Source organism: Lathyrus oleraceus, chromosome 4 (assembly GCF_024323335.1).
Source record: "Lathyrus oleraceus cultivar Zhongwan6 chromosome 4, CAAS_Psat_ZW6_1.0, whole genome shotgun sequence".
Taxonomy (NCBI): domain Eukaryota; kingdom Viridiplantae; phylum Streptophyta; class Magnoliopsida; order Fabales; family Fabaceae; genus Lathyrus; species Lathyrus oleraceus.
Genome location: NC_066582.1, coordinates 188,909,839 through 188,935,498, shown reverse-complemented (window position 1 = coordinate 188,935,498; position 25,660 = coordinate 188,909,839). Strand labels below are relative to the sequence as shown.

General features: G+C 37.2%; 1 protein-coding gene and 1 non-coding gene across 2 annotated transcripts; both read right to left on the bottom strand.

Annotated features, from left to right (window-relative positions):
- Nucleotides 1-3,701: 3,701 nt before the first annotated feature.
- On the bottom strand, nucleotides 3,702-3,808 carry LOC127077728 (small nucleolar RNA R71). Its single transcript, XR_007787507.1, has one exon. It is a non-coding gene; the product is annotated as a small nucleolar RNA R71 (small nucleolar RNA).
- Nucleotides 3,809-23,065: 19,257 nt separating this feature from the next.
- Nucleotides 23,066-25,201, bottom strand: LOC127136621 (uncharacterized). The gene is made up of 3 exons (XM_051063158.1): nucleotides 25,137-25,201; nucleotides 24,632-24,683; nucleotides 23,066-24,172 (listed from the first exon to the last, which is right to left on the bottom strand). Exons 1-3 carry the CDS (start codon nucleotides 25,199-25,201, stop codon nucleotides 23,066-23,068), a joined length of 1,224 nt encoding a protein of 407 aa, XP_050919115.1.
- Between the last annotated feature and the right edge of the window lie 459 nt (nucleotides 25,202-25,660).

The window sequence follows — 25,660 nt, the reverse complement described above, 5'->3', positions numbered from 1 at the left end:
ATTTCATTTAACTTGTTTATGTTTATGTTTATGTTATTTTTCACTTTGCTCGTTTGAGCCATATCTTGTTATTGTATATATTGTTTGTGAATTTTGATTTTGTTTGTGGTCTTAGGACCTTAAAACACCTAATAAACAACAAAAACTCTAAAAAATGTTTAGTAGACTATTGATCTTGATCTGAACTTTTGGACTTAGAACTGAAGGAGAATAGTGATCCAAAACGCAGCGTAATTTAAAATTTTCTCCTTTAGTGATCCTTACGAATGGGCATGATCAGTGATAGAATCGTTACCTCTTGTGGCGATTGAAACCTTTTATGCAGATCTAAGGAGTGATCACAAACGTTGAATGGTGATAATGCCTCTACTCAGTCCACACGAACGGATTCCTTCAATCTCAGTGCTAGCTGCTACGAATGAAGGCTTTGAGTGAGAGAGAGAGAGAGAGAAACAAAATTTCAACTGAACAAATGCTTCTGCATAAGGGTTCTATTTATAGAACCACTTGTGTGGGTTGTAAGCTAAAAATCCACTTAAGTGTATGTAGCCCATATCTTATAATATACCAAAATCACTTAAGCACGTGGTACCTTACCATATTTCGTATTCTACTTAAGTGCACCGTACCTTACGATGTTGTAGAATTCACTTAAGTGCACCGTACCTTACGGTGTTCCTTATTTACTCTATCTCTCATCAATCTATCATTTTGTGTGTAACCCTGTAGGTTCTCGCGACATTGGTAATTATATTAAATTACGTATTTAACATAATAAACATGGAGCGGTATCTAGCAACACATCACTGCTACCCAAGACACGAAAATGTCATGTGATATGACAAATCCTTTTGTGATAATACTTATGTGTACAATTACCCTTTTTCCCTTATGTCTATATTGAACACAAGGCATAGAATGTATCATCCTTTTCCAGTTCAATATTGGACCCTTAGACATTTATTCTGTTACGCAGGATAGGCAAATTCCATCTAGGTCATTCATGTCCCTCAGCATGCTTCGTGGAGTACCCATTAACTGTCTTTATGGTCATCCAGTTACGGACAATATTTGATCAGCAATAAGGCACTCGACTCTACATCTAGGGTCCATAGTGGTTTCAGGTCGAAGGGTGGTATACACCACTATCACCATGAGAATAACTTATGACACTTTACATAACATTCTATATAGTATTCTCATAGCGGGTCAATCCAGTATAAATACTACTCTTAATATTCATACCTATGTTTAAGACTTGATAACTCCTTATCCATGATCCATGAGATGTGATCATCAGTCTGTATACATAATAGTCTTAATGCTTTAATGTTATCCCACTTTACAACAAAGCTCGACTACTAATACTTTAAGAATAATGTCCTTATGTTTAATGGGATCTCATGATAAAGTCACACTTGATACATTAAATGGACTAGATATTCTAGGGACTTTATTAAACAAACATAATAAAGAAAAAGCCTTTTATTATTAATAAATAATTCAATACAAGTACCAAAAGTATTGGCCTCTGATCACACTAAAATTTACGTATTTTGTGCTAAAAACCCTAAAATTCAGCATTTTGTGCTTATGGCCTACCCCATGGCGGGCGCCACAGACCAAGCCATGACGTGTCCAAGTCCAACTTCCTCAACTCCCACGTTTCCCCACTTCATCCACTAAGGCGCCCTACTTTGTGCTTGTGGCGGGCGCCATAGCCTTGTGGCGGGCGCCACAAGAAGGAAACGGTTTCCTCTATTTTCAAGTTGAAGGGCCTCCAAGTCAATTCCACCTTTTTTATTTGCTTATAAATAGAAACGCGAATTCAGTTTTACAATCATCCAAACTTAGAGCAGAGGCAAACTCAGAAGCAACTTTGTTTCACTTAGGCATATATTCAGTATTTTATAGTGGTAATCGCTTCGCATTGGAGTGTTACCACAATTGTGTCATCAAGTCTGTGATAGAGTCTGTAATCGAGTTTGGAGCACTTTGGGAGGAAGTTAATCCTGCCGCCATTTTCTTTTCCGCATTGCAATTTACTCAGCCCTCCGATTGGAGCAGGTTTTTATTACTCGCCTTTACTTTATTTATTTCCCGCACTCGCTTTACTTTATTTATTTCCCGCACTCGCTTTACTTTATTTATTTCCCGGACTCGCTTTACTTTATTTATTTCCCGCACTCGCTTTACTTTATTTATTTCCTCGCACTCACTTTAAATTATTTATTTTCTCGCACTCGCTTTACTTTTATTTATTTCCTCGCACTCGCTTTAAATTACTTACTTTCCGCACTCGCACTATTTTTATTTATTTTAATGCACTTTTACTTTACCATGTCTAGCTAAATTTATAAGGCTAGAATGTAAGGATCGTAATTAAACCAGTAATCCGTATAATTGTTCGTAGAAACACTTAAAGGGCTATTTTAACTTTCAACTTAAGTTTTCCCGCACTTCAATTCCGTTGGGTAAGATCGAAAGTCGTCCAACGTCTTTATAAACTTAATTGTTTTTAACTATTTCAAAAACAGCGAAAGCGCTTTGTTTAGTTCATTAGGAGTTTTTAACATCAAGAAGAAAAGAGATTTTAAAACTATTTTCGGACGCGTTTATAAGTTTAGAGTCTGGTTCGCGAGAACCTCTTTTGGTTAAGAAATCCAGGTTATAATACTTTTCAACTTAGTCAAGATACTATATTTCTTAAAAATAGGTTTACTACTCTAACGCAATGCGCGCCTTTTTATAAGTGACAATAAGAGGGTTTGATTAGGGAGTACAACTCGGTTCTGAACACGCGAAAGCGACAGTTCCTGTTATATTAGTTCTTTTCAAAAGTAGGAAACATTGCCCATAAGTAGTTCTATTAGCAAGTACTTGGATTATAAATTAATTACGTGAATTACATTCGACCCTGTCTTTATTAATTATATTCTATTTCAATACTTTACTTTTTATTGCACACTACAAAAACACTTATTTTGATTGCCTTTGATAAACACCATAACAACAGATAACGATAGCTTGACACTTGGTCTCTGTGGATACGATAATCTTTTATATTACTCTGACGCGTTCGTATACTTGCGAACACCGCATCAAGTTTTCCAACGCAACAAGTTTTTGGCGCCGTTGCCGGGGATTAATTTCGTCAGATTTCATTTTCCTGTTGTTATATCGTTTAGACTTAGGTTATTTCCCGCCGGTCGATGCGAAGAACTCGCAGCACCGGAAGTTTAAGCTTAGTAAACCCTCTGGCGGAACCTGAACGTTACGCTCGTGCACGTTTATTCTTTCATAGAATTAAGAGAGCTATTGCCGAAGATCAAAACCAAAGACCTCTTAAGGACTTCGCTCAACCATCTAATGAAGAACCTAGTTCTAGTATAGTAAACCCGATCATCCCAGCCAATAATTTTGAACTTAAACCATCCCTGTTACAACTAGTGCAACAGAGACAATTCGCGGGTCTCGCTACCGAGAACCCTAACCAGCATTTAAAAATATTTCTTCAATTAGCAGATACTTTTAAAACCAATGGAGCTTCTCCTGAGGCAATACGTTTAAGATTATTTCCTTTTTCCCTCAGAGATAAAGCCCTATCATGGTTAGATTCCCTTCCACCCAATTCCATTACAACTTGGGATAACCTTAGAAGAGTTTTTCTTGCTAGATATTTTCCCCCGAGTAAGACCGCCGTTCTTCGAAACCATATAACTAGATTTACCCAAAACCATGGAGAATCGTTGTTCGAAGCTTGGGAGAGATATAAAGAGTTGTTACGAGCATGCCCACATCATGGCTTAGAAAATTGGTTAATCATTCAAACCTTCTATAATGGACTTCATTATAACACAAAGATGACCATCGACGCTGCCGCAGGCGGTGCCCTGATGAACAAACCTTATCCTGAAGCTAGTGTCCTCATTGAAGACATGGCTCAAAACCATCAATCATGGGGAGTCGAACGAGCGACAGTTGAGAAAAAAGAAGCCCAAGGAGGAGTGCATGAACTAAGCTCTATAGACAAGATGCAGGCTAAAATGGACGCATTAGCCCTTAAGGTCGAGCATATGTGCATAAACCCGAATACTGTAGCCGCAGTCTCATCGGATTGTGAGATATGTGGAACCCAAGGACACCAATCCGCATAATGCAGTCTATTGAACGAAACCCACTCCGAGCAAGTGAACTACACCCAAGGGAACCCATACTCGAATACCTATAATCCTGGATGGAGGAATCACCCTAACTTCTCCTATAAAAACAATAACCCTATTCAAAATAATGCACCTCCGAGACCTAGTTATCAAGCCCCTATATCAAATCAACCTATGCAACCTGTACCACCAAAGCCGAGCCTTGAGAAAATTATGGAAAATTTTATCACCGCTCAAACCCAACAAAACTAGGAGTTCATGAACCAAAACATTCATGTTAACGAATTGATTACTCAGTTAGGAACCAAGGTTGACCAAATAGTTACTCATACCAAGATGCTTGAAACCCAGATCTCTCAGGTAGCTTTAAACCAAGCCCCTCAGACTACACCTGGAGGACAATTCCCTGGACAACCTCAACAAAATCTGAGAGGACAAGCCAATGCCATTACCCTAAGAAGTGGGAACGCTTATGATGAGCCACCAAACCCAAGATTAAGTGAACCCGAAACTTCTAAGGAATGTACCAAACCCCCGGGCGAAGTAAAGGAACCAGAGGAATCTGAAAATCAGGAAGGTCGAGATAAAGGAGAAGAACCTAAAGATAAAATTTACGTACCGCCCCCACCATATAAACCACCTATACCATATCCCCAAAGACTCAAACAAACCCAGATCAATAAACAGTACCAAAAATTTATTAAAGTTATAGAAAAACTTCATGTAGAAATCCCTTTCACAGAAGCCATCACCCAAATACCTTCTTTTGCAAAGTTTCTGAAAGACATCCTTACCAACAAATGTAGACTTGACGATCCGAAGCCTTTGGAATGTAATGCTATTTCCGAGGACAAATTAGCAAAGAAAGATAAAGATCCTGGAAATTTCTCCATTCCTTGCCTTTTGGGTAATCATGTCATCGAAAAAGCTTTTCTAGACTTAGGAGCTAGTGTGAGTTTAATGCCTTTAGAGGTTTGTGAGAGGTTAAACTTAGGAGAATTACAACCCACTAAGATGTCACTTCAGTTAGCCGATAGATCTGTCAAATATCTTATAGGCATTTTGGAAGATGTTCCTGTTAGGATAGGTCAACTATTTATCCCTACTGATTTTGTCGTCATGGACATCAAAGAAGATAATGATATACCAATTCTTCTAGGTAGACCATTCTTATCGACTGCAGGAGCCATAATAGATGTCAAGAAAGGAAAGTTGACATTTGAGGTAGGTGACGAGAAAATAGAATTTATACTTTCGAAATTTCTTATGGCACCTGTGATGGGAGACTCGTGTTATGCCTTAGATATCATTGATGAATGTGTTAGAGAATTAGAACAAAAATAAATTATAAAAACAATTAAGTTACCATCAACTCTCATAAGGGAAGATGATGACTTTAAGAAACCCTACATCAATGATAACCTTTACGAATGTTTATCCCTTACTCCAGATCCTATGCCATGCCCTAAGAAACCAACCTTAGAACTTAAGGAACTACCTAAGAACCTGAGATACGAGTTCCTCGATGAAAAGATGAACCGTCCAGTTATAGTTAGTGCTACCTTGAGCCAAAAAGAAACGAACCAACTTTTAGACGTTTTACGAAGATATCCCTCAGCCTTAGGATATAATATCTCTGACCTGAAAGGTATAAGCCCATCCGTATGCATGTATCGGATTTCGCTCGAAAAAGATTCAAAACCCTCTAGGGAACATCAGAGAAGAATAAACCCTATAATGAGTGATGTTGTTAAAAAGGAAGTTCTTAAGTTACTTGAGGCAGGTATCATCTACCAGATCTCGGATAGTAAATGGGTGAGCCCTGTGCATGTAGTATCTAAAAAGGGAGGCATCACAGTCGTGCAAAACGATAAAGGCGAACACGTAGCAAAACGTTTAGAAGGAGGATGGCGGATGTGTATATATTATAGAAAATTAAATAAAGCAACTAGGAAGGACCATTTCCCTTTACCATTCATAGACCAGATGTTGGAGCGTCTAGCCAGACACTCTTACTTCTGTTATCTAGATGGATACTCTGGATTCTTCCAAATACCTATTCACCCAGAAGATCAAGAAAAAACTACCTTTACATGCCCTTATGGAACTTTTGCCTACAGACGAATGCCTTTCGGCCTCTATAACGCCCCAGCTACTTTCCAACGCTGCATGATGTCAATCTTTGCAGATTACCTAGATGGTATCATGGAAGTGTTTATGGACGATTTCTCGGTTTGCGGATTCAATTTTCATAATTGTCTTGCTAACCTTGAGAAAATCCTGGAGAGATGCGTGGAGGTGAACCTCGTGCTAAATTGGGAAAAATGTCATTTCATGGTGACCGAAGGAATAGTTTTAGGACATATAGTTTCCGAAAAAGGTATTGAGGTAGATAAAGCTAAAATTGAAGTTATAGAAAACCTAAAACCCCCAAAAACCATCAGAGAAGTCCGAAGCTTTCTTGGACACGCTGGATTCTACCGGCGTTTTATTAAGGACTTCTCCAAAATAACTAAACCTTTAACTGGACTTTTAATGAAAGATGCTGAAGTCATTTTCGACGAAAAATGTAATGACGCATTTAATCTTTTAAAGCAAGCATTAATCTCTGCACCCATTATGAAACCGCCCGATTGGTCGGAACCTTTTGAGATAATGTGCGATGCTAGTGATTATGCAGTTGAAGTCGTTCTAGGACAAAGGAAAGATAAAAAATTACATGCCATTTATTATGCTAGTAGAACCCTAGATGCTGCCCAACTTAATTACGCAACAACCGAAAAAGAATTACTCGTTGTAATTTTCGCTATAGACAAATTTAGATCTTATCTAGTAGGAGCAAAAATTATTGTTTACACCGATCATGCTGCCATTCGTTACCTATTAAGTAAAAAAGATGCCAAGCCCAGGTTACTCCGATGGATTCTATTACTACAAGAGTTTGATTTAGATATAAGAGATAAAAAAGGCACTGAAAATGTAGTAGCCAATCACCTTTCTAGGCTAGAACATCTAAAACCTGAACTAGTACCCATAAACGATGATTTCGCCTATGATAGATTGACCGCTAGAGTAGAAACCATTGAAGACAATAACCTAGATCCTTATGAGCATTCCCAAAATTCCTTAGCAATAAGTAACGTACTCTGGTATGCAGATTTCGTTAATTACCTAGCTGCTGATATAGTACCCCCTGATCTTGACTACCCCCGCAAGAAGAAATTCTTCCACGATGTGAGAAACTTCTATTGGGACGAACCGCTCCTTTTCAAAAGGGGTAAAGATGGCATTTTTCGCCGTTGCGTTCCAGAAGAAGAGGTAAATAATATTATCGAGCATTGTCATTTTGCACCTTATGGTTGACATGCAAGCACCTCTAAGACATACGCCAAGATTCTTCAAGCTGGCCTATTCTGGCCCACCATGTGACGTGATGTCTATGCTTTCATTGTCAAGTGTGATAGATGCCAACGCACTGGAAACATTTCAAGACGTGATGAAATGCCTCTAAGAAACATTCAGGAAGTAGAACTCTTTGATGTTTGGGGTATAGATTTCATGGGACCTTTTCCACCATCCTTAGGAAATAGGTATATCTTAGTAGCTGTAGACTATGTGTCTAAGTGGATTGAAGCTATAGCTGCACCCACAAACGACACTAGGGTAGTAATCAAACTATTTAAAAACTATATATTCCCTAGATTTGGAACACCATGTTTAGTCATAAGCGATGGAGGATCACACTTTATATCAAGAATATTTGACAAACTTTTAAGAAAATATGGAGTTAGGCATAGAGTAGCAACACCGTACCACCCACAAACTAGTGGCCAAGTAGAAGTATCTAATAGGGAGATAAAACAAATCCTAGAGAAAATTGTTTCTATTTCTAGGAGAGACTGGTCTCAGAAGCTTCAAGAAGCGTTATGGGCCTATAGAACCGCTTTCAAAACCCCTATAGGAACTACCCCTTACCAACTAGTTTATGGAAAATCATGTCACTTACCATTCGAATTAGAGCATAAAGCCTATTGGGCCATTAAAACTTTGAATTTAGACTACCTAGCCGCTGGAGAAAAGCGTACCCTAGACATTCATAAATTAGAAGAACTTAGGCAATCTGCCTACGAGAATGCAAAAATATATAAAGAGAGGACAAAATCCTATCATGACAAAAGAATAGTAAAGAAAAACTTCAATGTAGGCGATTCTGTTCTCCTTTTCAACACTAGGTTATGACTCTTCCCTGGAAAGCTACGTTCAAGATGGACTGGTCCTTTCGAAGTATCCAAGATTCTGAGATCCGGAGCCGTAGAAATCAAGAACGATACCTGTAGTCCATTCATTGTAAATGGACAAAGACTGAAGCTCTACGAAGGAGGAGACATTCCAGCATACTACTCGAGCCACACCCTGATTGATCCACCGATTCATACTACTACAGGTGTATAAATTCTAATCGTCAAGCTAATGACGTTAAACAAGCGCTGCGTGGGAGGCAACCCATGGTTTTTCTTTCATTTTACTTTTTCGCATTTATTTACTTTTATTTTTATTTTATTTTATCATATTATGCATCAAGTTTTCAGCAACACATTGCACTCATTGAAGCCACTCAGGGTTCCATTATAGGTAACCTTCGAGAGGTGAGGACCGCTCAGGATGCCCTGCAGGCGAGGATGGATCAGAGAGACCGTCGTCGTACCCGATCCCGTCGTCCACCTCAGGATGGCGAGGGCACTAGTGGTCAGCAATAGGTTGCCAGATAACCCTTCCTTTACTTATTTCGAAACATTGGGGATAATGTTCGATTTAAGTGTGGGAGGAGCATTTATCGTTTTCCTTTTATCTTCAGTTTTATTTGCTGTTTTTAGATTATTTATTTTGCTTTTAGTTGTTTAATTTCCCTTTTAGTTGTTTATTTTGCTTTTTAGTATAATGCATGAGTCTGACGAGTCACCAAATATAGTAAATCTTTAGTACAATCTAGTCTCCCCATACCTTTAGCCCCACCAAAAAAATTTTGCAAAAGAAAATAGTGTTATTCCGAAAGTTTTCAGGTTTTTAAGACATGTTTTGAGTAAGGATGCGGTGACTTGGGAGAACTTTGCGAAACATCAGTATCTGTTTTAGCACCATAAGCTTCGTAAATATAGGAATCATTCCCGAAACCCCATATACCTTGGCCTTAATCATCATTTCCGTATAAGTCCTTAGTAGTTTATCTCAGCAGTCAGCTCCGGCCTACGCATCCTCTACGTAGGGGACCGATGCAAATAAGTGAATGATCCAGAAAAACAAAAAAATAAAAGAAAGCAAAAAGGAAACTCTGGTATAGGTGACCCTCACAAAGTCATTTAAACCAAAGGATTGTAAAAAATTGCTAGAAAAAGAAAAAGAAAAAGAAAAAGAAAAAAAAACTCACCCACTATTGGTTGGTTCAGAGGTATCTGGCACTGAACTCGGTAGGGCGGATTACGATCCGATCCCCCACAACTCCAGTTGGATCCAATAAAAGGGTTTACACATGTTTATGTGCCAGAAACCCCAAGCTCTGATCATAATCACTAACAGGCCACTCTACTATGAAGCATGTACGGATAACGGGCTTAATGTGATTGCGCCTGAATGAAAAGGACACAAAAAGAGATGAAGAGGCAGGCCTAGGTATTGTGGGATAATATGGGTTGGTTAATATAGGAATGAAGTTTATGTCCGTATTTGCGGATTAGTGTCATCATGATACCCTTAGTTCACTCAGTTAGTACCTATCACTGCATCCCGACTTGAACTTAGAATTTTTACCTGAAGCACTCGTTTACACAATTTTTCTTTTATGAGCTTTTCAATGTTTTGCTTGAGGACAAGCAAAGGTTTAAGTGTGGGAGAGTTTGATCACACTAAAATTTATGTCTTTTTGACTCCGATTTCACATGCATTTTAGTCGTTTTATTGTCATTTTGTTGTGTTATTACTGTGTTTTCCTTTGTTTTTAGGTTTTTACTTTAATCGGAGCCCCGATCGAGAAAAGGAGTGAAAAAGAGCTAAAAACCCTAAAATTCAGCATTTTGTGCTTATGGCCTACCCCATGGCGGGCGCCACAGACCAAGCCATGACGTGTCCAAGTCCAACTTCCTCAACTCCCACGTTTCCCCACTTCATCCACTAAGGCGCCCCACTTTGTGCTTGTGGCGGGCGCCATAGCCTTGTGGCGGGCGCCACAAGAAGGAAACGGTTTCCTCTATTTTCAAGTTAAAGGGCATCCAAGTCAATTCCACCTTTTTTATTTTCTTATAAATAGAAACGCGAATTCAGTTTTACAATCATCCAAACTTAGAGCAGAGGCAAACTCAGAAGCAACTTTGTTTCACTTAGGCATATATTCAGTATTTTATAGTGGTAATCGCTTCGCATTGGAGTGTTACCACAATTGTGTCATCAAGTCTGTGATAGAGTCTGTAATCGAGTTTGGAGCACTTTGGGAGGAAGTTAATCCTGCCGCCATTTTCTTTTCCGCATTGCAATTTACTCAGCCCTCCGAGTGGAGCAGCATTTTTATTACTCGCCTTTACTTTATTTATTTCCCGCACTCGCTTTACTTATTTATTTCCCGCACTCGCTTTACTTTATTTATTTCCCGCACTCGCTTTACTTTATTTATTTCCCGCACTCGCTTTACTTTATTTATTTCCTCGCACTCACTTTAAATTATTTATTTCCTCGCACTCGCTTTACTTTTATTTATTTCCTTGCACTCGCTTTAAATTATTTACTTTCCGCACTCGCACTATTTTTATTTATTTTAATGCACTTTTACTTTACCATGTCTAGCTAAATTTATAAGGCTAGAATGTAAGGATCGTAATTAAACCAGTAATCCGTACAATTGTTCGTAGAAACACTTAAAGGGCTATTTTAACTTTCAACTTAAGTTTTCCCGCACTTCAATTCCGTGGGTAAGATCGAAAGTCGTCCAACGTATTTATAAACTTAATTGTTTTTAACTATTTCAAAAACAGCGAAAGCGCTTTGTTTAGTTCATTAGGAGTTTTTAACATCAAGAAGAAAAGAGATTTTAAAACTATTTTCGGACGCGTTTATAAGTTTAGAGTCTGGTTCGCGAGAACCTCTTTTGGTTAAGAAATCCAGGTTATAATACTTTTCAACTTAGTCAAGATACTATATTTCTTAAAAATAGGTTTACTACTCTAACGCAATGCGCGCCTTTTTATTAGTGACAATAAGAGGGTTTGATTAGGGAGTACAACTCGGTTCTGAATACGTGAAAGCGACAGTTCCTGTTAAATTAGTTCTTTTAAAAAGTAGGAAACATTGCCCATAAGTAGTTCTATTAGCAAGTACTTGGATTATAAATTAATTACGTGAATTACATTCGACCCTGTCTTTATTAATTATATTCTATTTCAATACTTTACTTTTTATTGCACACTACAAAAACACTTATTTTGATTGCCTTTGATAAACACCATAACAACAGATAACGATAGCTTGACACTTGGTCTCTGTGGATACGATAATCTTTTATATTACTCTGACGCGTTCGTATACTTGCAAACACCGCATCAAGTTTTCCAATGCATCAGCCTCTAGGGCTTACACCAACAAGAACTAGGCAACATTCCCTGTGCAAAAAGGACTTGACCAATGCTAACATTCTAAAATCAAGTTATTATGAACTGAGCCTTCATTTGATGCAAGTCTTGGGATGTGTTTTAGTTCATCTGCTACATTGTCTTGATGCAAAATGTTATTTTGATCTTGTGTCTAACACTTTATTCTGGATTAATCGAGATGTATTTCATCCGGTACATGAGAAGACAAAGAAGACTACTAGATATGGGAATTGCTTGCTTGGATATGGCTATCTTTATTTGATGCCTTGATCTTCATGATGTCTGATATTGCTAATTGCCTTATTGATTATTGCTTGATTCAAAGTCCAAAGGGAAAACGGAGTTCTATATGACATTCATGTCTATTAGATTGCATCCCATTGGTCAGATTTTTTCAACTCTTAACTTTTAATTTTATGCTTAGGATTAGTCTTTTCATCTCCTTCCACTTCTTAAATTTCAAAATCTCCCCCCTTTTCAAAAACTTTCTTTGCTTGTGATTTCAAACTTAGACCTTATTTCAAATAGAAACTTTGGCCTTATGCCATTGAATTTTTGAACTCCTTTTTCTTAAATAAAACTTGTAAATAAATGTAATCATATGGACTTAAAATTTCAAAAAGATAAAAAGAACTAATAACTTCATTCAAACCTTTGGCCCCTTAGTGCCCTTCTCAATTAAATTTTGTTAAAAGCAATTCACCAACTTTGAAATCTTTACCACGAACTACGAGGTTTTGATCCCTCATTTTTATGTTGGTACGTAGGCACAAGACCGAAGGTCTTGTCAAACACAAAAATATAATCAATGAATTCTTTTCTCATCCCCACACTCTATTTTTTCTCAAACATCTTTTATACCAAACACATATGCACACATAAAAAAGGGCTCCCTAGGACACTTTGGGTGCTAACACCTTCCCTTTGTGTAACCAACCCCCTTACCTGTAATCTCTGGCATTTTATTAGTTTTGATTTAAAAATTTCTTATTCTTGGGTTCTGTTCATACTTTTCCCCTTTCCTTTTGAAACAATAAAAGTGCGATGGCGACTCCGGTTTTATTGACGTTAAACTTATCCACATGGCTAAGTATGAAGCTTGCATTATGGGGCTTGGAGAGGCCATTGATCTCAGAATAAAATATCTTGACGTCTATGGAGATTCAGCTTTGGTTGTGAATCAGATCAAAGGTGAATGAGAGACGAATCAACCCGGTTTGATGCCATATAGAGACTATGCGAGGAGGATTTCAACTTTCTTTACAAAGGTTGAGTTCCATCATATCCCTCGAGATGAAAACCGGATGGCAGATGCGCTTACAATATTGGCTTCAATGATTATGGTGAAGTTTTGGAATGAAGTTCCTAATTTGACTATGATGCGTCTTGATAGGCCAACTCATATGTTTGCTATTGAAGAAGTCAAAGATGAAAAGTCATGGTATTTTGATATCAAGTCTTTCCTCCAAAGTCAGATTTATCCTCCTGAGGCATCTTTGAAAGATAAGAAGACTTTGAGAAGATTAGCTGGAAACTTCTACCTAAATGGTGATGTGCTTTATAAGAGAAACTTCAATATGGTTCTGCTCAGATGCGTGGATAGACACGAAGCAGACCTATTGATGACTGAAGTCCATGAAGGTTCCTTTGGTACTCACTCCAATGGATATGCTATGGCAAAGAAGATGTTGGGAACACGTTACTATTGGCTGACAATGGAATTTGACTGTTGCAAGTTTGTGAAGAAATACCACAAGTGTCAAACTTATGTAGATAAGATTCATATTCCTCCGACGCTGTTGAATGTCATTTCTTCTCCATGGCCCTTCTCTGTGTGGGGAATTGATATGATTGGTATGATTGAGCCCAGAGCTTCGAATGGATATTGTTTCATTCTGGTGGCTATTGACTACTTCACAAAGTGGGTTGAAGCGGCATCGTATGCAAATGTAACCAAGCAAGTTATTGTGAGGTTTATCAAGAATCAGATCATATGTCGTTATGGTGTGCCAAGTAATATCATTACTGATAATGGATCTAACTTGAATAACAATATGGTGGAAGCTCTTTGTAAAGACTTCAAGATTGCATATCATAATTCTTCTCCCTACAAACCTAATATGAATGGGGTTATTGAAGTTGCGAATAAAAACATCAAGAAGATCATTCAGAAGATGGTTGTGACATACAAAGATTAGCATGAGATGCTCCCGTTTTCTTTGCATGGGTACCGTACATCCGTCTGCGCTTCAACAGGGGCAACCCCTTTCTCACTTGTTTATGGCTTGGAAGTTGTGCTCCCAGCTAAGGTTGAGATCCTGTCACTGTGTGTGCTAATGGAAGCCAAGTTGGCAGAAGCTGAATGGTGTCAGACCAGATATGATCAGTTGAATTTGATTGAAGAGAAGAGATTGACTGCCATGTGTCATGGTCAGTTATATCAGCAAAGAATGAAGAGGGCATTTGATAAGAAGGTCAGGCCTCGTGTGTTATAGAAGGTGACCTCGTGCTCAAGAAGATCATATCCTTCAAACCTGATGCTAGGGGCAAATGGACTCTTAATTTCGAAGGCCCATATATTGTTAAGAGAGCATTTTTAGGCGGTGCTTTGATTCTTACAATGATGGATGGTGAAGAGTTCACTCGTCCTGTGAATGCCGATGCAGTCAAGAAATACTTCGCCTAAAAAAAGAACAACTCGTTAAGTTGAAAACCCAAAAGGGAAATTCAGGCAAAAATTAGAGATATAAAACATAAAATTCATCCTGGTAGGTTAAGTACCCCACCTTGGGGCAATCTAGGCAACAATTAGGGATTATGGCAAGTAACTGCATTCGGTTGGTCCTAATCACGGAGGCAGCTTTTAGCAAGTTGTTTGGGTCTGATTCATCATTATTAACTGAAGACAAAAGCATAATGGATATTGTAGTTGTTAGGGAGAGTAGTGATCATTGTATTCAATATAGCTCTTTTCCATGTAAATTACCATTTTCAACTTTTGTAAAGATCTATGGAGTCTTGTCATTTACATACTACCATTCTATTAAATAAAGTTGAACTTGTATCCAATTGTTTCTACTCTTATTTACTTATGCTAAATAAAATTGAATTCTTAATGATGATAATATTGAAATAATTTAATAAAAACTATTTTTTCTTAAAAATAATAAAAATAATCACTTTAAGAATAATTGATTTCAGCAAGGGATATCAACAGCAATCTGATTACAAGTAAGTCTTGTAGTACGGAGCCTTTTGGTTTTCCCAGAGCATTTGGTTTGATAACTATTTTCCTCCCCAAGAGTTCGTCAGTTATCCCCAGCTGAGTTGGTGGGTCACATCCCCAATGGAGTCGAGCTGATGATTGACCCTTTTGCAAATCCATGTTCCCCAACTGTGGTGCTCCTGTTGATATCCTCCAGTTTGGTTTTCCATTAGCATATTTGTGTTGCATTAATTTCGGCAGTTCATCATATCCGGTTATCTTTTCCTTGGAATTGGTTTATTTCACAATTCCCAAGGAGAATTTGTTAATTATTGAGGAATGTGATGATCTTGGTTGTAGCATCCTCAACAATTTGCTTAGATCCCCATGCAGAGTTTTACCTCTTGTATTCCCTGACGGAGTTTATCTTCAGATATTGAAGATCCCTCATTCCCGACAATTTTGGATTCTGAGTAGTATTTGTCTTTATCCTCTGCAAGATTGTCTCCCATTTGGTATGGTGTTGACCTAAAATTCCCCGCGGAGTTGACAATTTGGATCCTCAACAGATCTTTTCTCTAATTCTCGACATGTTTGTTTATTCTTGTCGTGATTGGTCGGAAGCATGTTCTCCATGACTCTCCCAACCATGGTTGATTTGTTCAGAGCCAGATGATTTATTTTCATTCCTAGCATTTTCTCCAGTTGGTGTTTCTATTCTGTTGAGATTAGTCGAGTGTTGCATTAGTGATTCAAATATTTGTTTGTATCCTTTATGTTGTTTTGTCAACATAATCATAATCATATTCATGCATAAAACACAACATCAGATATTTCATTATGCATTTTATTGCATTTGATTCCTTTATTATGATCCCTTGCTTCGGTGATATTATTTCCACATGCAGATTTGGTGCATCTGTCCTCCTTCAATTGTAGAGTGTCAGCCCCTTAAGCAAAAAGAGTATAACCTTTCTCATTTCCCCACTGAGTTATTTCCTCATGGATGATTATTATTTCACTTTCCTCCCCAGAGAATTATCTGGATGGAACCACTCCCCTTGAGATATATCCCAATTGGGTCGAGTCTTTATTTGACCGTTTCTTTCTAGCTATTACCTAGATAGATATTTTGGTCCCTTGGGAGTCTATTACCCAATAACTGGTAATATTCTTCTCAATTTTTGAGTACTTTACTTTTACCCAATACCCGGTAAATGTAATTTACTTCCTTTGTTTTCCCCAACGAGTTTGTTTTCACATTTCCCTAGGCAGTATATCCTTGATATGTTCATCCTAACTGGTGACAGATATTCTTCCTTTTGTGGTTTTCTACCCAGCAAAAAAGTAGTTATAATCCCTACTTTTAATCCCCAGAGAGTTAATCCTTGAAATTTTCATCTTAACTGATGATAAATTTTCTCCTTTTTGCGGTATTCTGCCCCGTAACCGGTAGATGTAAATCCTACTTTTTTACTTTGAGTTTATCCTTGATATATTCACTTTAATCGATACTCTCTCTTCGGTCTTCGGCCCAGTAACCGATAGTTGTAAATCCTACTTTCCCCTCCGAGTCTATCCTTGATCTGTCCATCCTAACCGGTGATGGATATTCTCTCTTTGGTATTCTATCCAGTAACCGATAGATATAATTCATATTTTCCCCCAGAAGTCTATCCTTGATATGTTCATCCTAACCGATGAAGGATATTCTTCCTTTGAGTTATCCTTGATATGTTCACTTTAATCAGTGACGAATACTCTCTCTTCGGTCTTCTGCCCAGTAACCGGTAGTTGTAAATCCTATTTGATCTTTTCCCCCAGCAGGTTATTCTTACCCAGTAACTGGTAATGAATACGCCTTTTTTTTCTCAACAAGTCATCCTTGATATGTTTACCCTAACCGGTAATGAATGTCCCTCTGTCATAGTATATTATCTTCCTACCCAGTAACTGATAATAGATAATCTCTGACACTCCTGTGTTGAAGATCGTTCTTCCCTACTTGAGTTTAAGTGTGTATTTCCTTTGTGGAATCTCCTTTTCCTGTTTGGTTTAAGTGTTTCAGCTTTGTTCTGATTTACCCGTTTCCCCGACCGGTTTCTTCCATTGATTTATTTTCATGGAAATTCCCCTTGTGTCTCCAGCAGTTTTTAAGACGTAGCCTGGCCTACGCACAACTCTTATCCCCTATAGTCTCTGTCTCCCTAGTGAGTGTTCCTTACAGAATGCAGTATACTCCTGAGGACTTTCAGTCTCTTCAGATTCTTTTCTTTTGTGGCAACAAATACCCCACAAGGATTATTTTAGCATTTATATCATATGCATCATGAGGTCTCTTAGGGACCAAAATTTGTTTCTATATGTTGTTATTTAAGTCCATTCTACTGAGTTGATACGAAGATTTTAACCTTCACATCCTCAGTTAGAATGTCCTTAAATAGGGGCAGTTGTAAGACCCTAATTTTGACCCTAAGATCCCTTATGTTATCTCATCATATGCATTGGCTTTGGGATTACACCTTGGCGTCCTCCTTACACCTCATTCATTGGGTTTGCATTGGGAGAGATCATCAAGCACATTTGATTGTATCATACTTTGTTTTTCCTTGTTTACTAACCCAAATATCAAAAATATGTCAATGTATAGTTTACTTCTTTTATAGGTAGTGTGTGTGTTCACCAAGGCCTCATCAAGCTCATATCTAGGGTTTAAGACCCTCAGTGCAAGGAGACTAATCGAGAGATGGTTCATATTGACTCTAGACAGCATATATGGATCCCCATGATCTTCATTTATCATTTTGATCAAGAATTTATCAAGAGTTTAAAGCTTGTTTGCCTTGGAAACCCTAATTCATCTGGGTATCTTGTGTGACTTCCTCATCAAGTTTCTTCATCATTTGATCAAATATTTCAAGTTATACTTCATATTACATCATCTTATACATATGTGATCCTCCATGAGTCCAAGAGATCAAGATAATTTCAAGTTTGCAAGATGATTCATGGTGGTTGACTAGAGAAAGTCAACTAGTCAAAACTGGGGTTCACTAGACCCTATCTCCTACAATTTTTGTCATATGAAAATTATTCCAAGAGAAATATTACTCATTATGATATTCCAAACAACTTTCATGTTGAAGTCAAGAGCTAGTTTTTCTTGGAAAGACACGTTTTATGGTGAAAGATTATAGGTCATGTTGTCTGAACCCTAGTTAGGATGTCAACTTCCAAGGACCATAATTTGCTCAATTTTTATGATATGAAAGCCATTCAAGTTTCATGATCAAATTCATGATGTCCTATCTAACTTTTATTCTTGGAAGAAATTCAAATTCAACTTTAAAATGCATGTGCCAAGAGGAAACATTATAGGTCATTTTGGGTCATTACCATTGAACAAGTGATTTTCCTCAACTTCTAAAATGCATAACTCCTCAAGCCAAATACAAATGAGGTAAAATTTGTGACAAAATTTAAAAGGTTTTAAAGAGATACAACTTTGATGAAGTAAATGTTTCCATTTGAAGTCCATAGTAAAAGTTATTCAAGGTGGAAGAAGTGAACATTTGACTTGGTACTTAGAAAATTTTCATTTATGTTTGATTTTCCAAACTTCCACTTCAAAATTCATCATAATCCAAGCTTCAAATATAAAGGTGTTCAACATGAAAGTTTTTCCCCTTGATCTCACCTTTCCAAAAAGTCTAAGATGATCTCATTTGGCCAAGAATTTGATGACTTACACATGGTTTCTCTTCAAGGCTCCATTTGGATGAATCTCATGTTCACATTCCAATTTCCATTGCATGATTACATGACACACTTCCAGCATTGCACATGATGAAATTTGGACCTGATTACATCATTTCGTGGGCCTATCACACGCCCATGCAACCATGCAAGAGTGAATTTCTATTTTTGGCATTTTAAATGAAGTGTGTGGAAAGTAATTGAATTGCCTATAAATTAGACCCCTCGTGCTCAGAATTGAGGAGACCTTGCCCAAGCTTTGAACCTACAATCCTAACCCTCGCCATTAGAGGGAAAACTTGAACGTTTTCAATTGAAAATTTAGTTTCAATTTCACTAAAGTTTTGAAGTTGAAACTCCAAGAATCCAAGCCTTTCCTTGATCCAATTCAACTTATGTAAGCTTCTGAAGTCAAGCCAAGACCAATTGGAAGCAAGATCAAGCAAGATTCACGCTCCCTTGAAGGTGAATTTTAAAAAACTTCATCTCTTCGATTCTCTCTCAATTCTTCACTATTCTCTTTGATTTTTGGTTGGCTGAGGTCCTACCAATGTAGGCAACAAGATTGAGTTGCTTTAAGGTCAAATCGAAGTAACTCAATTCATGATCCTCAAAATTCAAATCCTTGTATCTTTTTATATACTTAGAATTGGAGAAAATTGAGGAGAGATTCGAGATCCTGAGCATTCAATCTTTGAAATAGTATCCTTGTTTTCCATTTTCTATTGAGATGAAGTTGGACTAGTCCGGTGGAGGTCACTAGAGAAGATGACCGGAGCCCTAGCTCCGGTGGTGTGTTGGCACACCTCCTAGCCATCTGATCATGTTGGAACGTTTTAATCATGGCCTTTGGTTTGAATTACCACGCGTACATCATTTTGACTTGTGTCCACCATGGAACGCACGCGTGTGACCATCAGATTTGTCACATCAATTAATGAGGGAGATCTGATGGTCCTTGTTTTTTCTAATTTCTTTTTATTTTCTGAATTTCCATTTAATCCTTTTATTTTGTTTAATTCATATTAATTTCATTTTTAATCCAAAAAATATGGGACTTTCACCAAAAATCTTTAAATATTTTTCTCTTTCATATTCTGAATTAAAATTACTTTTTGGATTAGTTTTGATATTTTTCATTAATTAAATGTTTTTGTGCATATTTTTAATTGTTTAAAAATGCTTCTGACTTTTCAAAAATAGTGAAATCTTTTGTCTAAGTTCCTTTGACCTTGTTTGACCTAGGATAAATCCCTTGGCCATTTATTTTGTGTTTTGAAGGGATTTTAGGTTTTGACCAAATTAAAATGTATTTTAATTCACTTTTAATTGGAATTTTAATTGATTAAATGCTTAAAAATTATGTTGAGTCATTTTTATGGTGTTGTGATATTTTACTTTTTGTTTGGGCCTTGGTCAAGGTTGATTTGACTTTTGTTGGATCAAAACCATTGGATTTAGGGGATTGATGAAATGTACATTTCATCTCCCAAAATGAATGGATGATTTTGATTTGATGAAACTCCTCTCATGACCAATTTGGGTTTCTATCTTCCTCTCCCTTTTTATCTCCATCCCTATTCTTTCCCATTCCCTCATTGGACCATGAAATCTCTAATGTCTTAAGGCTAATTGGTTCATCAATGACCATGTGTCAGATGAACCAATACAAGTATGACTGAGATATGTCCCTCCCTCTTGATCTTTTTGTTTAGTTTGTGGTATGTTTTAGGAGTTTTGTTCTTCATACCAAATCTCTAACATGCATTAAAACCTAAATTTTTATTGCCCGGCCTCAGATAATTGTGACTTCTACATAAGTCCAATTACGATTGCTTAACATAGAGCTAAATTTGACCTTAATGACATATCATTCTAGTAAGTGAGATTGTAAGTCTCCCATTCTTCATGGTATTATATGGAGACTTGACCCTTTTTTCCTTTCATGAGAGCTAGTGGCATACTTGTTGAATTAACCAAGTTGAAGCCCTTCTCATGGAAGATGTCTTGGTTTAAGGATTCATACTTGTGAATGAATGGTTGAGTGTTCTCCAAAGAATGAGTTAATCAATTAAAAACCACTACTAACACTTGACTAACTTTTGACTAACATTTGACTAATTCTTATTAATATTGTTTTACTTTCAAGTCATTTACTTTATGTAATTTAAATTTCAGTCATTTATCATTCATTTCCATTTACATTTCATATAACTTGTTTATGTTTATGTCATTTTCACTTTCCTCATTTGAGTCATATCTTGTGATTGTATATATTTTGTTTGTGTCTTTTGATTTTGTTTGTGGTCTTAGGATCTTAAAATACCTAATAACAACAACAAAAAACCCTAAAAAAATATCTGGTGGACAGTTGAACTTGAACTGAACTCTTGGACTTAGAATTAGGCAACATTCCCTGTGCAAAAGGACTTGGCCAATGCCAACATTTTGAGACCAAGCTCTTGAGACTGAGCCTTCATCTGATATAAGCCTTGGGTTTTTGTTTGAATTCATCTGCTACTCTGTCTTTGTGCTTAATTGTTATTTTGATCATGTGTCTGATGCTTTGTTCTGAGTTGATCAAGAAATATTTCATCTGATACATTGGAAGATAAAGAAGACTATTAGCTATGGAAACTGCTTGCTTGGATGTGGCCATCTTTATTTGATGCCTTAATCTTCATGATGTCTGGATAATGTTCATTGCTTATTGATTATTGCTTGATTAAAGTCCAAGGGAAAATAGGTTTCTATATGACATTCTTGTCTGTTGGATTGCATCCTATTGATCAGATATTTTCAACCCTTAACTTTTAAATTTGTGCTTAGGATAGTCTCTTCATCTCCTCCCACTTCTTAAATTTCAAAATATCTCCCTCTTTTAAAAAACCTTATTTGCTTGTGATTTCAAACTTGGACTTTATTTTAATAATTAGAAACTTTTACCTTATGCCAATGAATTTCCAAACTCTTTCTTAAATCAAATTTGTAAATAAACTTAATCATATTGACTTAAACTTTCAAAAGACAAAAAGAACTAACAACTTCACTCAAACTTTTGGCCCTTTGTGCCTTTTTCATTAAACTTTTGTTAAAAGCAATTCATCAACTTATTTGAAATTTTTACCACAAACTACGAGGTTTTGATCCCTCATTTTTATGTTGGTACGTAGGCACAAGTCCGAAGATCTTGTCAAACACAAAAATATAATCAATGAATTCTTTTCCCATCCCCTCACTCCATTTTTATCAAACATCTTTTATACCAAACACATGCACACATAAAAAATGGCTCCCTAGGAGTACCTAGGACACTTTGGGTGCTAACACATTCCCTCTGTGTAACCAACCCCCTTACCTGTAATCTCTGGCATTTTATTAGTTTTAATTGGAAAACTTCTTATCTTTGGGTTTTGTTCGTACTTTTCCCTTTTCCTCTGGAAACAATAAAAGCATGGTGGCGACTCTGGTTTTATTGACGTTAAGCTTATCCATAGCTTGATGGTCATGAATTTACCGCTACACTAAACCCATCAACAACACATCACAATACACCACAAACGGTTTAAGTAAAATTAAAATCGGGTTTATAGTCAACCTTTTCTTCAGCTCTACGAAACTGTTCTCACAATGAACGTCCAACACAAATAGTTTACCTTTGCAGGTCAACTGAGTTAACGGAAGTGCCAACTTGGGAAAACCTTCAATAAACCTACGGTATTAACCAGCCAAGCCCAAAAAGCTTCTAATCTTTGTTACTGACTTTAGAGCCTCCCATTGTAGAACTGTATCTACCTTGGATGGATTCATAACAATAGCACCACCTGAAATAACATGACCAAGAAAGCTAACCTCTTTCAACCAGAATCCACACTTCGACAACTTAGCATAAAGCTTATTCTCCTTCAACACTTGCAATACAACTCGCAAATGCTCAACATGTTCTTCTTCTGATTTAGAATAGATCAGAATGTCATAAATAAATACCACAACAGAACGATCAAAGTAAGTATGAAAGATATGATTCATGTACTCCATAAATACTCTAGGTGCATTAGAAACACCAAATGGTATCACCAAATACTCATAATGTCCATAATGAGTTCTAAACGCCGTCTTCTATACATTTTCATCCTTCACCCTAATTTGGTGGCAACTTGACCTAAAATCAATTTTGCTAAACACACGTGCACCCACCAACTGATCGATCAAGTCATATATTCTCGTAAATGGATACTTGTTCTTAATCGTCACTTTATTCAACTATCGGTAATCCAAACACAGCCTCATGTTATCTTCTTTCTTGTTTACAACAACACTAGAGATCCCCAAGGTGACACATTTGGTTTCACAAATCTCTTCTCTAGCAGATCTTTTAATTGTTTCTTCAATTCTGCTAACTCTGATGCAAACATCCTATATGGTGCCATAAAAATAGGTTTGGTACCAGGGACAAGATCAATAGAAAACTCCACATCACTCTCTAGCGGTACATCTAAAATGTCATACGGGAACACCTTTAGAAAATCCCACACTACTTGCAATTCATCAATCACCGCCCGACTCTTAGAAGGTAACACCATGAATAAAACAAACATCTGAGCCTCCTTTTCCAAAAGCTCCTTCAACTCTCTAGTAGACAAGAAACCAACTTCTTCCTCCTCACTAGGAGTAAGAAACCGCACCGACTTGTTATAATAATTGATATAAACATGATTGAACTCCAACCAATTCATCCCCAAGATAACATCAAGATTCTCCAATGGCAAGCAAATAAGATCAATGCTAAAATCTTTATCAAAGATTAACAGATGACAATTCAAACAAACTAAAGTAGTAGTCTCTAAACCTTTAGCAGGAGTTTTGATAACCACTTCTCCACTCATATAAGACACAACAAGGCCTAGCCTTTTCACACAGTCAATAACAATAAAAGAATGAGTATCACCAGTATCAATAATAACAATCAAAGGTATATTATTAATATAACATGTACCTCTGATTAACCTATCATCACTGGAAGTCTGAGTCCCCGTCAGAGCGAACACCTTTCCTCTAATTGAAGCTTTCTTAGGCTTCGGGCAATGAGTGTTGATATGTCCTGGTTCACCATAGTTGTAGCAAGTCACCATATTCTCTTTGCAATCAACAACCAGATGTCTTGACTTCTCACACTTGTAACACTTCTTCACATTACTCTTGCATTCACTAACACGATGACCCAACAGACCACACCTATAACACTTAAGAGGAGTAGGAGCACCTCCCTCACTTGGCCTCTTACCATTAACATTTCTCTGTTTACCTTTATTAACTGGAGCAATATATGGTTTCCCATGGTTCAGATTCTGCTTTCCTCTTCTCTTGCTCAACCCTTGTAGTGAGCCGACCAAACCCACAAGTCCGGTAGCATACTGATCGGGAAAATAACAAGTGTACTATTTTACCGATGTAGTGATAATAGGGATGTTTCCCAAAGATCGATCTTGAGGATTAGGCAGCAATATATGTGTAAATTGTTACTCAATTGAGCAAAACTAAGAATTGGGGTTTTGTAAAAAGTCACTACAAGAGAAAATAAAATAAATCTTTTCACAAGTTATAATAATATGCCAAGGATGATGTATGAGAATCTCTTGTAATGACCCTTGAGTGTATATCTCCTTAATAATGAAAATTGTTTCAATTACCAGATCTTAAGAATGTTTCCCCCTAAGTCCTCAGAGGAAAACCTTTGATCATTCAATTTAACCTCTAAGTCCTTAGGCGATTATGATGAAACCAAGCAATTATAATTTTAACAAGAATAAACTGGTAACCATAGGATATCCCTAGTCCTAGTGATATCTACTTTGGTTTCACTGTGTAAAAACCTTAACAATTGCAATCCTGTTAATTGTTAACCATACATCAATCTTGATTTTTCTGATAAAGAAAGCATTACGCAAATTACACAGTGAAATTAACAACAAATAAGATGTATTAAGGAAATTATAACTTCAGAGTCATTACACGGTCAATTCAGGGACACCCCTCTGGCATTTGGGGGTTTAGCCTCTCATATTATTCAAATAAGATACAAAATAAAAACGAGACATTACAAAAGGATGGGAATTCCGTTGATCTTCAATCGCATCCGCTCTTGAAGGATCTCCATTCTTCGCCGCTTTTGACCGCTTCAATCTTTATCGTCTCCAATTTGTGATCGTCCAAAGTCCTTTTCTCCATATTCAAAAATCCCCTAAATAATTCCCGATGACTAATTTGATGTAGCAAAAGTCCAAAATGCCCTCCGAGATCAGCCATGCCAAAATACAGCAAAAACTGGAAAATGAGGTATCCGAGCCAACACTGGTCGTGTCAGGCAACAGAACATACCGTGTTGGTTGTCTGGTGAAGAAGTCTTGACACACCCCTCCAAGGAAGCTGACACGGGCACCCATGTCAGCTCCCTGTTTTCTTCTTCTAGCTGTCCTCTTCTGACACGACCCATGTTGGGCAACACGGGTGGCCGTGTCAAGACTACATTGTTGCCCAATTTCCTCTTCCGACGGGCCCAGAACGTCCGATTCGCTTGTCTATTCCTCCGATACTCTTGCTTACACCTGAAACTAATAAAACTACCACAAAGAGACATAAAATGGAGTATAATGATGCAAACCAAATATAATCAACAACTTGAAACAACAATGCAAAACATATAATTTACTAAACAGAACAATAAAATAAGTAGACTAATATGTTACCGACTTCGTGAAAAGGTGCCGAATGAGTGTCAAAAAACAAGTAGATATGGAGACTGATCACAATCCCAAACTTATCTCATTGCTTGTCCTTAAGTGATGCTCGAGACATCAGGACGGTCACCCCCAAATTTTGCATCCACAATTCTACTGTGATCT

Coding starts and splice junctions, on each gene's coding strand:
- LOC127136621 (XM_051063158.1), bottom strand. CDS start 25,201: ATGGGTGCCCGTGTCAGCTTCCTTGGAGGGGTGTGTCAAGACTTCTTC. Junction 24,684..25,136: donor TTCACCAGACAACCAACACG/GTATGTTCTGTT, acceptor TTTCTTTATCAG/AAAAATCAAGATTGATGTAT. Junction 24,173..24,631: donor ACAGGATTGCAATTGTTAAG/GTTTTTACACAG, acceptor TTTCCCGATCAG/TATGCTACCGGACTTGTGGG.